This window comes from Haplochromis burtoni, unplaced genomic scaffold (assembly GCF_018398535.1).
Source record: "Haplochromis burtoni strain Fernald_Lab_line unplaced genomic scaffold, NCSU_Asbu1 Contig_236, whole genome shotgun sequence".
Lineage (NCBI taxonomy): Eukaryota > Metazoa > Chordata > Actinopteri > Cichliformes > Cichlidae > Haplochromis > Haplochromis burtoni.
The window spans coordinates 250,357-267,595 of record NW_024582597.1 but is presented as its reverse complement, the minus strand read 5'-3'; the positions used below and the strand labels follow the sequence as shown (position 1 = coordinate 267,595).

The 17,239-nt window shown below is 42.5% G+C and overlaps 3 protein-coding genes across 4 annotated transcripts in view; all 3 read left to right on the top strand.

Annotated features, from left to right (window-relative positions):
- Positions 1 to 4,275: 4,275 nt before the first annotated feature.
- LOC121815521 (protocadherin beta-15-like) overlaps positions 4,276 to 17,239 on the top strand; it is a 21,352-nt gene continuing 8,388 nt past the window's right edge. Inside the window, exon 1 of the mRNA XM_042226941.1 lies at positions 4,276 to 4,388. The gene's annotated coding sequence lies outside the window, so the exon portion shown is untranslated. The remainder of the gene's footprint in view (positions 4,389 to 17,239) is intronic.
- On the top strand, positions 4,382 to 10,989 carry si:ch73-233f7.1 (uncharacterized protein LOC100537710 homolog). Of its 2 annotated transcripts, XM_005937708.2 has the most exons (5): positions 4,382 to 6,817; positions 6,908 to 7,021; positions 9,439 to 9,497; positions 9,711 to 9,838; positions 10,136 to 10,989. In XM_005937708.2, the coding sequence occupies exons 1-5, from the start codon at positions 4,499 to 4,501 to the stop codon at positions 10,438 to 10,440; spliced, it is 2,925 nt and encodes a 974-aa protein (XP_005937770.1). In that variant the 5' UTR covers positions 4,382 to 4,498; the 3' UTR covers positions 10,441 to 10,989. The 2 variants fall into 2 exon arrangements, with proteins under 2 accessions (XP_005937770.1, XP_005937769.1); XM_005937707.2 differs by having other exon boundaries at positions 4,382 to 7,021.
- On the top strand, positions 15,544 to 17,237 carry LOC102305924 (protocadherin alpha-C2; the record flags this gene model as incomplete). Its single annotated transcript, XM_005937775.3, has 1 exon — positions 15,544 to 17,237. A coding segment is annotated over exon 1 (1,422 nt), but the record flags the coding sequence as incomplete, so codon positions are not given.

Below are 17,239 nucleotides of genomic sequence, written 5' to 3'. Positions count from 1 at the left end.
CACACACACACACACACACACACACACACACACACACACACACACACACACACACACACACAAGACTTATAGTAAGATGTCCAAATATGATATGTATTGGCCCATTTTCACGTGTGTGTATCAGATTGGGAGACAAAATCTGGAAATAGACTTCGCAGGTACTTTGTTGGTCTTTGGCTCCTCCTAGTGGATATTTGGTGATAACGTGGCTCTATTGTTTCCTTCACTTTCTGAAAAGGAAGACGTCATTTAAAGCCCACCTGTGAAATGTCATCACTCACGTCCCGGTTTCACTTTAAAAGAAACTAGCAGTTGACGTGTAAAAGCAAAGGGGAGTAGAGAAATTAATGCGGATTGTTAACCATTGTGATGCCAGTTAATTAACCGAAACGCTAACTTGTTTGTCTGTGCTCAGTTACGTGATCACCCTAACCCTAGCATTAACCCCAAAAATCAGTTCAAACCAGCCATGACACAGCCCGAGACGTGCTCACACTGATAAAGAAATTGTAGGGTACTCATAAATCCGTCGCATTCATAAGCCTGACGACGATATTTTTTCATCTCTGTAAGGTTTTCTTTTGCAGTGCCTAACTTTACATTTTTGTCGTTGAGCTTCTCTTTAAAACTGCAGTAAAATTCCTTAAATGTGTAACTTTGTGACGTAAAACACAGATCCTATACAGTTCTCCTTGACATATAAATCATTTACACCATGCGTACACCATGCATGACAAAACAGCGTAACACGAGTATAATTAATGATAATAGACATAGAGCGGTTAAAAATGATACCTAAAAAATGTAGAAAATTATTATCTGACACACACACAGATTAATGAATCAGACAATAAATAAGATCAACGGAAAGTAAGTGTATAAGGTGTATACAGTTTGGTGCTCTTTTGTTCCTGTTTCTCTGACTGTTATGCTGATGAATATCCGGTAGATGGCCCCCTAGGATCACAGAAAAAAGTCTCAAGCCAGAAAACGATGGCTTCTGGAGCGAAGTGACATGGCTCCAGAAACCTTTGACAATTCAATTCAATTTTATTTATATAGCGCCAAATCACAACAAAAGTCGCCTCAAGGCGCTTAAACAATTTCACATCGGTGCTTCGCTCCTTTAGCAACTTTTAACTGAGAAGTATGTTCTGTGAGAAGGACACCCATGCAATAACTCTCATGTAATCCTGTTCAATACGATCATTTCACCTACTAATAGTCACATCCAGCTTCCACTCGTTGGGTTCCCCAATGATGGAAAATACAGGCGGAAACACGCTGGTTTCATTAATAAACTCCTTTAGTTAAAATCATGAACTAGTGCTTCCTGAGCCAATTTATTAATGTGGTATTATCTTCATCACCGAAACACAGATTGAAGCAAATATAGTTAAAAGATGATGCTATGCTTTAGTGGAAGGGTGATTTGGGGGCCATCATTACCTAAAAACACACAAGATGAATAATTAATGTTTTATGCTTTAGGGTAAAATGTGCAGGATTAATTGTATGGAGTAGATACTGATAAGGATTCATTTTTAATACATCTAAAGCTATGCGAACAACACTGTGAGCAAATGTGAGCACTTTAAGACTAAACACATTATGGTCTCCACTAATAAGCTTATGTTCAGTCTTCCTTGTGTTTCTCTTGATTTCCTGTGAGGTGCAGAACTACAGATAACTTTATCCGATTTAATTTTGTATCAGCAAAAAATTATCCAGTGCTGTTAAAGAGAAGCAACACTTTTCTTTGGCACACAATACATTTTAAACCGTTCCATTTATTGCGGTATCGCATATTGTCCAATAGATGGCGCCACAAGATCACGAATGGAAAAGAAATATAGCGTTTTAAGTGCACTTACATGTGGACATTATGAGCCAAATAAAACATAGACGGCACTAAAGTGGAACTGAAAGCGCTTATAGAGAAAACAGCCCCCTTTATTTCAAGTGCATAAAAAACAAATGAGTTTCTAATCACTTTACCATCCTTCATCCACCCACCAGTACTTTTTCATTCTGTGGGGAGGAACGGGTCACGGTCAGATGGCTTCTGAGCGGTAGTTCAGAGAAAGTAGTCTTTCTGTCGGACAATTGGGTGAGCGAGGCGATAGGGGCGGATGAGTCCGGCTTAATGCTGCGTGTAATGCATGTTAATGTTACAGGCACCGAGGGACCGCCGGCCCGAGGGCTCTGGGATTATTTATCACAAAACATTTGTATTCTTCCGTCGGAGAACGGTTGATCCCGGATAGCTGCACACTAATCCTTCACTCCGTTAATTAAAAAGAAGGGAAAAGCAATGGAACTGGTGGTGGTGGTGATTTTTTTTTCTTTTTCCAGAAATGTAATCATTTCTGGAGAAGCTTAACCATCTGCTTGAGGTTAAGTCTACAAGCAGATTGTATTTTCTGCTTATTTAAACCTGGGGATTTTAGTTTTTCCTGAAAAGGGGAGGGAAATGCATGCCAGTGCTGCTTATTGGAGAGATAGAAGTGCAGCAACTTTAGTTCCCAGGGGAAGTAAAAGTAATGCTTTTTTTCCTGCGATATCTTCCTCCGGGATGAGGATTTATGGTTTGATAGCATTGCGGTTTTATTCAAAAACAAGTAGTGACCTTTCTTACCTCTCCTTTAAAAACCCAGCTGAATATGAAGGGGGAACGTTATTCTCTCAGTTGCTTAAGAGAGAAATGTCAGAAACAACCACTGTCTTCAAGTGGAAGTATTCCCTTTGGCCGTGTTTGATTTGTTTTGAAAGTGAAAAGATCGCAGCAACATTAGACTTTGTTTCCCTGATCACCCTCAAAGAGGACCAACCATCAACACGATTTTCCACAGAGGTTTTAGTCCTCAGGTTGTTGGGAGCAATTTATAGAAAAATGCAGCGTCTAGTGTAAAAGGAAATGCTGCCCCTAAGAAGCAGAAATGTTTGTTTCTTGTTCTTTCTCTCTCATCTCCTCGCTTCTTTTCCTTTTTAGTTGCTAACAAGCCCAACGCTGCCCGGGGGCCAAGGCTGTGTCGTCAGTCCCATGAAGAGACTTTCAGATTTCCACCATTTTTTTGGCATTAGGATGCTAGTCGTGTCTGTCTGGAGAAGAACCTGAATTCACAAAGGCAGCCTTTGGTCGCACTCTAACTCTGTCTTTAACTGCTCCCTGCCGCTCACTGCTTGTCTAACTGACCAGGATATACAGGAAAGCGATTAGATGTGAACAAACATGCGCGGTGCTCTAAAGAGTTGTTCTCTTTATCTCAAAACTATAATGGCACTCTGATACAGCCTTTTCTGTTTATGCCAGTCTGTAAATAAATCATCTATGAGATATTTATCTAATCCCAACCACAGTATAATACCTGATTAGAGACAAGTATGATTGAGGCTTTATGACACTGCTTTTACGTTGATTGTGTTGATACATGTATGGACCCACTTAAGTGAATTAAAGGCGTGTAATGCGTATTTGTATTGGTCTTTTGTCCGTTTATGATTCTCAAAGTAATCGTTTTAAGTTCCAGAACCTGTAGCTCACACTCATTTAAACACTGATTAAAAATGAATACTCTGACCTATCAAAGATTCTTTTTTGTAAAACCCAATTTCGCATGTGATGATTAATGAATGGGACTGTTTTATAGTGTTTGTATTCATCTTCAAAGGGCTCTAATTCAAAAGCATTATGAAGTCCCAGGAGCCTACTGTTAGTGGCCACTGGGCCATTTGAAGCAGAGCGAGTGAGTGCTTAAGCTTGTGTGTTTTGTTTACTGTATTTCAACACGTACTCATTGGACCTCCGAAGAATAGTTTATTATTTTTCTGAAGGTGCAATGGGGGTTGCAATAAAACAATGACACGATGTTGGCTATCACCACGGTCCTGGCGCAGTAAGGAGCTGGGAAAACCAAGACAAATCCTTACTCATCCACATCTAGTAAACCCAGCCTAGGAAAGGACACCCGTGACACACTTTGACTCCTAATCCAAATCTGGCTCTGACGTCTGGTATCAAACTTACGCCCTGTCCTCACTTTAATGGGTCAGGCGAACAGACACGCGGATGTGAAAGGGTTAAACGTCTACAGTAATTAGAGTCGTATTTCGCGTCAGCGTCCTCCAATACGGAGCTGCGAGAAGCCACGTCCACCCCCTCCATCTCTCTTTCCATCTCTCTCTCCCTCTCTCTCTCTGTCACACACACACATACACACGCACCTCCCCACCGGCTCCTCCAAGTGCCTAATACACTGTAAAATCAAAGCGCGAGCCTTCCCCGTTCATACCGGTGTTGCGCGTGGAGCACAGCACCGAGAGAGGTGCTTTCACTCTGCTCCCGCTCTCTCATTCTAAGTATTCGGTAAAGTTACCCATACAAATAAATGTGACTAACTTCAATCTTAGGACAGGCTCCTTTTCTCTATTATGTACAGCTGAATGTCTTTATGAGGCGAAAGATGTCCGTGTGAGGTGCTTTACGCACGGGGCTGAAATGGATCACATTCTCTCCAGAGGCAGCTGGGTGCCGGTGACTGGCCTGGTTATATGTCTGCTTCTGTGCGCGTGTGTCGTGGACTTGGTTCTCGCGCAAATTCGCTACTCTATCCCAGAAGAGCTGGAGCATGGAGCTTTTGTGGGCAACATCGCCGAAGACCTAGGTTTGGATGTGGCAAAGCTGTCAGCCCGTCGGTTTCGTATCGTTTCTGGCGCAAAGAAACAGTACTTAGAAGTGAACTTGGAGAACGGGATTCTCTTCGTCAACGAAAAGATAGACAGAGAAGAGCTTTGTGAACGAAGCCCAAACTGTTTTTTGCACTTACAAGTGGTCATAGAAAACCCGTTAGAACTATACAGAGTTGAAGTGGAGATTTTAGACGTGAATGACAACTCCCCCAGTTTCCCGTGGAGCGAGTTTAATCTTGACATCACAGAGTCCGCTGCGCCCGGCTCTCGTTTCCCGTTGGAGAGCGCCCAGGACCAGGACGTTGGCACCAACTCTCTGCGCTCATACCTGCTGAGCGCAAACGAGCACTTCGCACTGAACATCCAGACGCGCAATGATGGGAGCAAGTTTGCTGAGCTCGTGCTGGACACCCCACTAGACCGGGAACAGCAGAAAAAGCACGAAATGGTTCTGACTGCTTATGACGGGGGCTCACCGGAACGCTCAGGGACAGCGCTGATAACTATTACAGTTTTGGATGCCAACGATAACGTGCCTGTGTTTGACCGCGCAGTTTACCGCGCGAGCCTGGTGGAGAACGCACCGAGAGGGACGCTGGTGCTGAAACTGAACGCCACAGACCTGGATGAGGGCTCGAACGGGGAGGTTACTTATGCGTTCAGCGGACACGCACCACTCAAGGTGCGCGAACTGTTCAGCGTGGACCCGTACATGGGTGAAATCCGAGTGAAGGGTATTGTGGACTACGAGAAAGCAAGTGTGTATGAGTTGTATGTGCAAGCGAAAGACAGGGGACCCTCGGCCGTGGCCGTACACGGCAAAGTGCTGGTGGACATCCTGGATGTAAATGACAACGCTCCCGAAGTTATCCTCACATCAGTGTCCACTCCCGTTCAGGAAGATGCGCCAGCAGGTACGGTGATAGCGGTTATCAGTGTTATGGACCGGGACTCTGGAGAGAACGGAAACGTTGACTGCCAAATTCCAAACAACGTTCCCTTTCAGCTCCACTCATCTTTTAAAAACTATTACACTCTTGTGACAAGCGAGTTTCTGGACAGAGAAACAGTGTCCGAATACAACATCACCCTCACAGCACGAGACCTGGGCTCTCCTTCGCTCTCTACCAGAAAAACCATTCTCGTTCAAGTGTCTGACATTAACGACAACCCCCCGCGGTTCTCCCAACCTTCATACACAGTTTATGTGACCGAGAATAATGCCCCGGGCGCTTCCATTTGCTCTGTAACTGCATTCGACCCCGATTCTAACCAGAACGCCTATCTGTCTTATTCTATTCTGGAGGGTCAGATTCAGGGCATGCCCGTGTCCACTTATGTCTCAATCAACTCTGATAACGGCAACATCTACGCACTGCGCTCCTTTGATTACGAACAATTAAGAAACTTTCAGATTCTGGTACAGGCACAGGACGCAGGCTTCCCCCCTCTCGCGAGTAATGTCACAGTTAACGTCTTTGTCTTGGACCAGAACGACAACGCACCTGTTATCGTATCCCCACTGCCGAAAAACGGCACTGTGGCCACAGAGGTGGTTCCGCGGGCAGTAGACGCTGGCTATCTGGTTACCAAAATAACAGCGATAGACGCAGACGCGGGGCAGAACTCCCGCTTGTCCTATCAGGTGTTACAGGCTACAGACCCAGGGCTGTTCAGCGTAGCTCTGTACACGGGAGAAATCAGGACTATTCGTCGAATAGTAGAAAAAGACGCAACAAGACAGAGACTGGTAATATTAGTCAAGGACAACGGGCAGCCACCGCTTTCCGCCACTGTCTCCATTGTCCTCACAGTGGTAGACAGCGTGCCCGAGACCCTGTCAGATTTCGGGGACCTCACACTCAGCCCGCAGCCCCCTTCAAACCTCGCTCTCTACTTGATCGTGTCGCTGAGCACTATATCCTTAATATTCCTGGTGGCTATCATCGTGCTGGCTGCAGTAAAGTGCTACAAGGATAGCGAGACTCTCAGCGGGTACAACCTGCCCCCCCTATCCTGCTGCTGCTGCGGGGGGTTTCAGCCAGAGCCGCCCCCGGAGATGTTCAAAAAATCCAACCTCAACCTGCAGATTTCATCCGCCGCCAAAGTGCCCACGAACTGCATGGAGGTGAATGGAAATAGCAGTCTCTCTCAATCATATTGTTATAAAGTGTGTCTAACCCCCGAATCAGCCAAAAGTGACTTTATGTTTCTGAAGCCGTGCAGCCCGGGCAGCACACCGAGGAACAACGAGGCAAAGAGCGCGGAAAACTCGTGGAACGCGCAAAGCCGGAGCGCATCTGTGAACAACGGAGCAACTACTCCCAGTGAGGTAGAGTGAAATCAGCATATAGTATAAAACAAAGGAGAGCGAGCTGCTCGTTTAATTCCACCCCATTCCACACACTGACACAATAACAACTATCAACTCAGTTTCCATCAGATGTGAATCTAGACTGTGACATTCTCCCATGAAGGTCAAATCGCGCATGCCATACAGGCTGGTACTCAACTTGAGGAAAACCTTCAGTAAAGTCACTCTTTTCTTCTATCACTCCCTCGTTAGTGTTTTCGCACAGCGTGTCGTCTCCACAGCGTTTTAATATAATTGTGGCAATAATGAATTCTAATTGTGCTGCCCATGTTAATGTTTTGCACCCGGGAAATGAAATGAGACGACGTGAGATTACATTTTAATTGACATGTTAATGAAAGTGTAAAGCCCCATCTTGCGAGGAGCATATGCTGTGCAAAAAACCGTGTCTGAGAACGAAGTGAGATGTCAATTACTGCGCGAGAGGAAGATGAGATGTAGTTCAGGCAGTCTCCTCTGTTTAGTCTTGGTATCAATTCAAGCATTTAATAATAATTCGAGAACTAATTATAGAGATTGTGACCTGCGAGAACAATGTCTACATCATCCAGTGTTATTGCCACACAGTTTTCATGCAGTGACGTGGCGCCTGCACACACCTGCTTCCAGCGTATCTACCTGAACAAAAAGTCAAGGTTACAAACATGAAGGTGAATGGCAGCTGTTTGAAATTGTCAGCCTTGGGTTCAGGCAATCCATGTCACGGGCACTCGGGTTTGTGAACACGCCTTCTTGTTTTCAAACTAACAATACAGGACAGATAACCTCACTAACTATGCCTCAAGGGCACAAGGACGACCGAACCATTATACCAGACACAATGTGGCGTATTCGCAAGAGGGGGGTGGCTGTCCATTATTGATGAAAAATGGCAAATGGTCGGTTTTGGGGAGACAGGGGAGGACATCGCGAGGGGAGGGGGCAAGGAGAAGGAGGGGGCGCAAGGACATGGCTGGACTGAGACGTGGACAGCCTGTAGATCGGCCCCAGCACTGTCCTCTGAATGCGAGGAGAGAAAGAGAGATGTAGCTTCATATTTGTCGAGCAAGGGTGGGGAAGAGGAGGGAGTGAAAGGGAAGGAATGAGAGGGGAGAAAGGAGACGAGGAAGGGGGGTAGTTTACAGAGGAAGGGTGTCTACGCCCGTGTTTTTTTTAATTATTTTTTTTTATTATTATCTTAATAGACAGAGCAGCAGACCATAAATATGTGCGTAATGCCGATTCCGGTATGAATCGGTCCTGACTCTTTGTCCCCTCCACGCTATTAGCGCGGAGGGGACAAAGAGTCAGGCCCTTGATACCAGACTCCACCAGGCTGACTGAGAAATGTCAGCCCGGTCACTGACACATACACCTCTGGCCACAAGAGGGAATTCGAGGTCACGGTGAATGTGCCGCCTGCAGCTAAACTCCTTCAGGAGAAAGTGTCCTTCTTTTTATTAATTGGCTCCACCAAATCACCCGGTAGTGCCCCTCGGCGTGCTCACGTGAGTCACAGTGAGGTTGTCTCTGGCGCGTCAAAGACAAATCACAACGAATCACAAATACTCGAAGCAAGTGCATAACCGCGCTTAAGTTGACGAATTGAAGGTGAAAAGGGAGATTAAACACACATCTAAGCGCGCACGACACACAGGAAAGGTAGGCGAATGTGATGTGTGCCACGGTGTGAATCCGTGGCGAGACGTGCTGGGTTATTCCATTTACAGCTGCGAGGGCCGCAAACTTTTCAAGGCTCTCTGCGAGACTTTTAATTAAAAACCTTGCTCGAGGAGCGTCAGGCAAATATTAATGTAAAATGATGCATAAAATCCACAAAACAATGACGTGTGTAATTTTCTTAATTTCCTCCCTGGCACGGTTCCCTTTGAAGATTAAAATCATGTTTCGTTTCATCCCGGTGGGGTTCTAATTGGTTTTGTGCACAGCTGGCTGAGGACAGTATTTTGAATACCGATTCTAATAATAGCTTACGTCGCATTCTTCTCGCTAACAACTTTAGGTGAATTAATGGAGCGTGGAATCCATACTATGAGAATCAAATTGGAATAAATATCACTCGGGTGCTCTCTTTCACCCTTCCCGCTGCGCCACGGAGGATAAAAGCAAAACTAAGTGACAGGCGAATCGTAGCTGGAGGCGTCACCACCTCTACTCTTGAAATGAGCATGTTCTGCCAAACATCCACGGGGCGGCAGCCACGATCCATCTGAAAAGAATCGTGTCTTCAATTCAGGAGGGATCCCAAGAAAGTCTACTCCTGTCAGCTATCAGTGACCTCTATCATAACAGACATCGTTTAGATGAAATTAAAAATAGTTATAATAATTAAAAAATACCCTTCCATTAACTCTGACAATATCTTCCCTCTGCAGCTAAAGCAGCCAAACACAGACTGGACTCTCACGAAGAACCAAAACTCCTCTATTAAAAGGTATAGTTCTGAACTTTGACCTGATTTCTGTAGAGCAGCATTATGACCTGCACCCCCCCCCCCAACACACACAAACACACACACACACACAAGTATGTGCTCAATAAAGCTCTAAAGCATACAGTCTGCATAAAAAATGCTCATGTCAATATGATTTGCATTTTCATAAATATGAGTCAACGGTGTTGTTACACAGACTTATTTCATTTGTAGTTACAATTCCATAAACATGGATGGCACCCTCATGCGAAAAGCCATGCATGCAGACCCAGAAAACTATGTCACCTCAATGGCACCTGGACAATACTGGACCTGGGGTACTCACATGAGAGGCACGAAAGGTGAGAGAGGCTAAATGCATTCCTGCTTATGTATGCATATGGAGTATTTCATCTACACTACTTTAATATTACACACGCTGCGCATCCTCGTTCTTTAATTTTTTGACTTTTTGGTTATTCCCTTAACTCACTTGTAGCTGACGGCCTACCTCATCCTCACTAAACTGACCACTAAACAGATCACTGCTCCTTTTACTGCATTTAATCGTTAACAGTCCTTACAGCAAGCTGTAAAGACATGAGTCAGTATTGAATAATAAGCAGTTGTTTCTTCTCTCCTTTCTCCTCATGTTATAGATTATAAAATGTCTCCTTCACCCAGTGGGATTCCCTCTCGCCCCTGGACTCCTCGGTGTACACCTCCTCCCCAGCAGCAGCAGCCTTCAATCCCCTCCCATCCGCACCCACACCCACCACCCGATTACCACCACAATGTGTACATCCCTGGGACGCCATCAGGCTTTTGCACCCTGAGGCCTGCCGCACAGCGAAGTGACCTAGATGTCCACAATTCATTTTCTACTTTTGGAAAGAAGCGCCGTCTCCAGATGTCGCCCCAGGGAGAGACTGCGATCATAAATAATGACCTGTACAATGACTGACTTTTCAATAACTGCCCTAGTGGATGATTAAAAAGATGGATATCCTTATATGAAAACAGAGGTAGAGCCCACCCAGTACATAAATTAGTGAACATATGATTTATAAGTGGTATGAAAATAGAAAGGGAAAGAGGAATAATGTATGGACAATCTGTTTTGAAGAAGGATAATGAAGGTCTGATGGCTATTTATTTGACATGCCACTGCAACATTGTCAGCATATGTGTTTGTTTTTATTATTAGAATTATCATTATTATTATTTAGACAATCAAACTGGAGCAGCAGTTACATCCAAAATAGTTTTCGAAAAAGCATTCGTGGACAATAATTTTGCACATCCTTATGAATTTATATTTTTTGGTTACATGAAAAAGAAGACGTGTTTTTCCTTTTTGTATCTTTGTTTGCTAACAGAGCTTGTGTGAATATGAAACAATGAGTATGTATATGCAAGCTGCACCATGAAGCAGACTACTGTAATGACAGGGGAGGGTTCCTTCCTTTACACATGTACTGTATACATTTATGAAAATAAAGTATTTTTTTCATATGGCCTTCCTCTTTTCTTTCAAGCAAGCATTTGTGACCTGCTGTGATTCATAAAACATAATCCCTGCACCAAAACACAGATTCAGTCGATGTGCACGCATAAATGATTTAGATGTAAGTTTTCCAGATCTATGTTTAATTAGCCTGAGTTAATTATTTTGAGGTGAAAAAGTTCCAGAGCTACTCGTACAAGGGTGAAAAGCTTTTCGCCTTGGTAAGCTGTTTTCCACGGTGAGGAATAAACATAGTAAAATGCTAACATATGCTAATTGGAGTGCTTGCATTTCCATTTGCCCGCAGAGAATAGTTGGGTTCATTAACTGAACAAACAGAACCTCCTCTCTCGAAATATCACTTTAATTAAGACCACGAACAGGAATACAAGGGAGGAAAGGGAAAGGATGGGGGTGGGGGGCTCTTAACTCCAAATGCCACACCTGAATCTGAGCAAGGGGGCCTGTGGCTTCTCTCTCTATGTATGCCCTTTTATTTCTTTCTTCTCTGGGAATTAGTTCACAGCATCAACAGATGGGAGCTGGCCACTGGCCAGAAATGAGTAGGGTAATTAGGTTGTCCTATGGCTCAGATTGAAAATAATGTCGTTAATAAGGAAACGGGTGTCCATAGAGAGCATGGAGGGGAGCAGAGTAACCTTCTCTGTAGTAAGGTGATCCACAGGGACAGTGAAAGGGGCAGCCATTTTTAGATCGGCTTGGCTCATTTTCAGGTTTTGATCCTTGAAATAAAGTGGAAGTTGGACATTGTTTTTTTCTTTTCTGTTTTAAACACGTTTAGAAACGCCAAATTCATACATATAAAATAGATCACATACATATCAGCTTCCTTTAAAGTCAGCAACTGGTGAAATTGTAGTGAAATGATAAAATATAAAATCTCAACGTTTCTTCTCTTACAGCATAGCAGGACTTGTAAGGCAGACATACTCGCTTCATTTCCACATCATGTAACCATTACTGTCGGTCGCACTGGGAGCTGTCCATTGTCATAGTGCTGAAACGGCTTTGTCCATTTGTGCCTCTAAATCCAACTGCAACGTTTCCTGTTGTCCACCAGAGGGCGCTTAGAGCACGGTGCAGCAGGCTGGATTTAATGCTTTCACAGCAGCCTCTCACATACATAAATCATGACCTCTTAAAATGTTTTGTTTTTAATTTTTAAGTAGTGATGAGAAAACAAAGTCATGAGGTGTAAATTATGCTCGTAAAATACAAATAAATTGCATACCCCTCCCCCCCTCTCTAATGTCAGTGGTAGGTTTAACCAAAAAAATACCAATAATGCAACAACATAACATAAGATGAAAAAGCTGTTACAACACTGTTGCAACAACCTTGCATTCATTAATGTAAAAAAAATGCTCTACTTAAATGAAGCAATTGAATGTTGCAGCTTGCTGTGGTGAAACGCTTTAAATACTGTTGATTACATTAATCTCTGTTTGTTTGTTTTTTTAGTTAACCACATCTTACTCTGCAAACTAACTACTACAGTTCCCCCAAAATATAAACACATAAACAAAGTAGTTGAGTAAAAAACACACAATTACACAAAGAAACATAGATGAAATGTGGTTTAAATACTCAAGTAAAGGACAAAAAAGGACAAGTGCCTCCGAAAACTACTTAGTAAACTGTAAGTTAAGTTATTTATATATTATAGATGTTTAAATTTGATTAATTTATGATCACAACGTTTTCACAGTAAATATACTGACCAGTTTTTTCACAGAATAATTCCCCGGTAGAGGGCATCATTGAGTAAAAATTATTTTAGTGATCCACTTATTTAAAACTCTTATCCATCCCAGGGAGAAGTGTTCCCCTCCAAACAAAACTTGTTGGACAGAAAATATAACAGAAAATATTATGTGGACACCGTGTAAAGTACAAACAAAACAAACAAGCAAAAACAAAAAACTGGTCGAATCTCAGTGGGAGTCATACTGTCTGTTGCATGGGCCCCCATTTTCTTGTGTCTCTGAAGCCCTTTATGACTCAGTCTGTTTGCTTAGGGTTGTTGTCATATGGGCAGATCAGATTCTTCACTAATAGTCTCATGCGTGATAACATCTGAGCCTATATTGCAAAGCCTAGTGCGTTCTTGGCAAAAAGCATAATGAAAAAGTAATTAAAAATAATTGTAATAAAATGTAATAAAACTTTGGCAGTCAAGGAGTACTACCACTACTACCACATATATTAGTGAGCCACCATTTCATGAGTAAGATGGCTCAGTGTACATTTTTAAACTTAATTTTCAATCTTTAAGATAATTAAATGAATGTAACAATCATTTCCATCAAATCTGACTTTTTATATCAAGTGTGCATGGATTTTTTAAATGTAAAGTTGTGGTTTCAGATAATAAAATGTTTTAAATAAAGCACTCCAAACCATGAAGTTACATAAAGTAGTGACTCAGACACATTCGCATTCTAGTGACCAGTGCTGTTTCCAAATTAGTTTCATCTTCAACAAATCTAAAATTATTTTGACCAAGATTATTTATTAGAAAAAGTCAGGTTTCACATTTTCAGAGGCATTTTCTAGCCAATCCTTATAGTGTATGTACAGAGGCAATGGCATTTTAAGCAGTGATTGATTAGAAAATAACACATGTTGAATTAACACAAAAAACTACAAAAAGTGAAGATTACAGTTGGGTGTGACCTGATTAAAGCATCCATAGATACAGGCCAGACTCACCTAGGCCACTTGTGGGACCAGAAATAATAGATAATCAGATAACTGAGGTTAGATTGTTAGAGGCTGTGATGATCACTGGCACTCCTTTTGGCTCTTTTAAACGCAGGGTTCCCCTCATCATGATGAACTGTCAGCTTAGGTCTTTAAGGGAAACTTGATGGATTCAAGGAGATTTATTGTCATTCGCATCACATGTTTACATGAGGTGGAACGAAATTATGTACACATGGTCCCGGAGCAAGAAGAAACAGTATTTTAAATTGTAAGTAAATTAATAGTTAAAAAAACAAAAACAAATACAATTACCAGTCGGGAGAATAGATATAGAAATGTAGGTATAAATATAGGTATAGATACTTTAGCAGCAAAAGGGCATAATGACCAGCATTGATAAAGTGACGTGTCAGTAAGTGTCTTATTGTAAACTGTGATGTAATCCAGTTGCAGTACAGAAGGTAAACCAAAATACCCTCTCTTCTGTGAACATGATGATCCATATAAAGTGGAAGTCCCCAGTGAGCTGTTTATTACATTTATCAATCCCATTCTCCTTTTGCCTTAAAACTATTGCACAAAAACACTTTTCCTTCTACAGGCTTCTCACAAGAGCAGTTATGAGTGTACTTTAATGAGCAGATAATAATTTTGTTGCAGCCCGGAAATACTTCCAGGCACTAAGTGTACTGAGTGTATCCTTGACTATCATAGAGCTCACACTAATTAGAACATTGCGTAACATATTTTTTTTCCATCAGTGATATCCGCCTGTGGATCGCAGCTTGTACTCTGGCTTGCAGAGTACAACAGTCAGACTGAAATCAGGAACATAACGGTGCATGATAACTGTGCAAACATTTCAAATACACAGCCAGTGGTGGGAGGTAAAAAGCTGATCTTAATTTGCCTTTTTGTCAAGAACTTTGACAAGACAGTAATCTAAAAGGAGACGAATTGCACGGTGAGAGATTTTGCTAAGGCAGCTGCAGTAAACTCTGACACATGCTCTCTATCTTTCTTTCTTTCTCTGCCAACTGTAAACATCCTTTGATTGAGAGTATCACTCTTTCCTGATTCCAACCAGTCAGATTTTGGCACTACTCTCTGCTGCTGTCAGCTGTCATTTAGGTGTCAGATCAAGGAGGGACGCACGTGTTTGTTTTAGTCCAAGACCTACTTCAACTTCACTACAATTTGGCTGCTATCTTGTAGAGACCAACTACATGCGGATTTCTTGACTGTTTCCATATTACAGGTAAAACAAAACAAAACATGTTTTAAACTTTTAAAAATTAATATAAAAGTAAATGGAAATAAAAGTCACAAACTACAAACTGTAAAATAGCATCTACCAGCACAGGTCATTTGCCAGCTTAGGGCAGACTGTAGCAGGCTGGTGTCAAGTAGTAACAGCGCCAACAGGCTTGTGTATAAAGGCACAGAAAGCTAAAAAAGGTTTATGTCTTTATTATACAATCATATACCTCAGTAATGTAGGAGCTGTTATATACAGCTGTTTTAAATCATCTAGTGGCATGTAAATAAAATAAAGACATGCCAACTTAAGGATAGTAGATTGTTTTATCCTCCATGATTTATTCCCTTGTTATAAAGACCTCAGACAATATTTGAAATTAATCCTTTATTATTACAAAACAAACAACTGTCTTTTGAATACATGCCCGATGAATGAGAGATGTTGTCAGGATAGAGCACACAGTGCTGCTCGTGCGCCTGTGTGTGTGTTTGGGGATGTCCTTCCATGCGTCAGTGCCTTGCGAAGCTGCAAAGCTGATTTCAGAGCTGAAGAATTCAATACACTATGTTTAGCGTGTATCGCACGGTGTCACTGTTGACCACTAGAGCACACTACCACACTACTCTTCTTCTCTGAAGTCATGACACACCCATTCGTAAAGGCAAAGGACTGGTTTCTTAAATGGGCGCTTATGATTATTTACACACAGAACCTTAATTCATTCTTGTCTATTGTTTTTCTGGATTTTTTTTTTTTTTTGCAAAGATACTCTGTGAAATCTTAAGAATCCCAGACATAAAAGGGCTTTTAGGATCTGGCTTATTTTTTTCCTGCAAAGGAAAGGATGAGATTTTGCATTGCCGTCTTTGTCTTGTGTGCAACATGGCCAGCCGCTTTGTCGGTGACACGGTACTCCATACCCGAGGAGAAGGAAAGGGGATCTGTTGTGGCTAATCTGGCTGCAGATCTGGGACTTGAGCCAGGAGGTTTGGCGCAACGAGAGGTAAAACTTGATATTTTTTCCAACAAAAAATACCTAGATTTTAACAAAAAGACGGGCGAACTGTACATCGTAGAAAAAATGGACAGGGAATATCTTTGTCCGGCGAAACCCGCGTCCTGCTTTTTAAAGCTCGATGTGATCATAGAAAGCCCCTTACGTATCTTCAACATCGAGCTTGGAATAACGGACATAAACGATAACGCTCCACATTTCCGACGGGACAGAGTAGAGCTCGACGTTTCAGAATCTGCAACGCCGGGCGAGAGGTTCTCCCTGCCCAACGGCGTGGATCCAGATGTTGGTATAAATACAATTAAAACGTACAAACTCAGTGTTAGCGAACACTTCACAATCGAAATTCAGACAGGTAGCGACGGAACTCAGTATGTAGACTTGGTGTTGACCAAATCGTTGGATAGAGAACAGACTGCTGTTCATAATTTAATACTAACTGCAGTGGATGGCGGTGTCCCGGTGCGCTCTGGCACTGCTAATATTATTGTAAGAGTACAGGACACAAACGATAATCCCCCACGGTTTGATAAGCAGACTTATACAATTAACATGACGGAAAACACCCCAATAGGGACCTTAGTGATGAAGCTAAACGCCTCGGACCTTGACGAGGGTTTGAATTCAGAGATTGTGTACTCATTTACCCTTTACACGTCGGAGAAAACACAAGAGGTGTTTTCACTGAATCATAACACTGGAGAGATAACTGTGAAAGGAACTATAGACTATGAAGATATGAAATTCTATGAGATGCACATAGAGGCCAGAGACAAAGGCACGCATCCCTTGCTTGGTCAGTGCAAAGTGGTCGTTAATGTGAAGGACATGAACGATAATTATCCGGAAATCATCATACAGTCTGTTAAAAACACAGTGGAGGAGAACGTAGCAGTAGGAAGTGTTATTGCACTTGTAGATATAAGTGATAGAGACACGGGGGATAACGGAAAAGTAAGCTTGACTATACATCGACCCATGCCCTTTACAATTAACACATCTTCAGATCGACCCATGCATTACAAGCTCATTGTGGCCGAGCCTTTAGATCGCGAAACAGTACCTGAATATGACATTACTCTAATTGTAACAGACGCAGGGATGCCACCTTTATCTGATAATGAAACAATAACTGTCCATCTGATGGATGTTAATGACAACGCGCCACAGTTCCCCCAGTCATTTTATACTATACGTGTCATGGAGAATAACGCACCTGGGGCCTTGCTCAGCTCACTCACTGCCTTTGACCC

Excerpts from the sequence above, each read along its gene's own strand:
- si:ch73-233f7.1 (XM_005937707.2), top strand. The coding sequence starts at position 4,499 with ATGGATCACATTCTCTCCAGAGGCAGCTGGGTGCCGGTGACTGGCCTG. Across the intron at positions 7,022-9,438 it reads GAGCAACTACTCCCAGTGAG|CTAAAGCAGCCAAACACAGA; the intron begins GTAGAGTGAAAT and ends TTCCCTCTGCAG. Across the intron at positions 9,839-10,135 it reads TCACATGAGAGGCACGAAAG|ATTATAAAATGTCTCCTTCA; the intron begins GTGAGAGAGGCT and ends CTCATGTTATAG.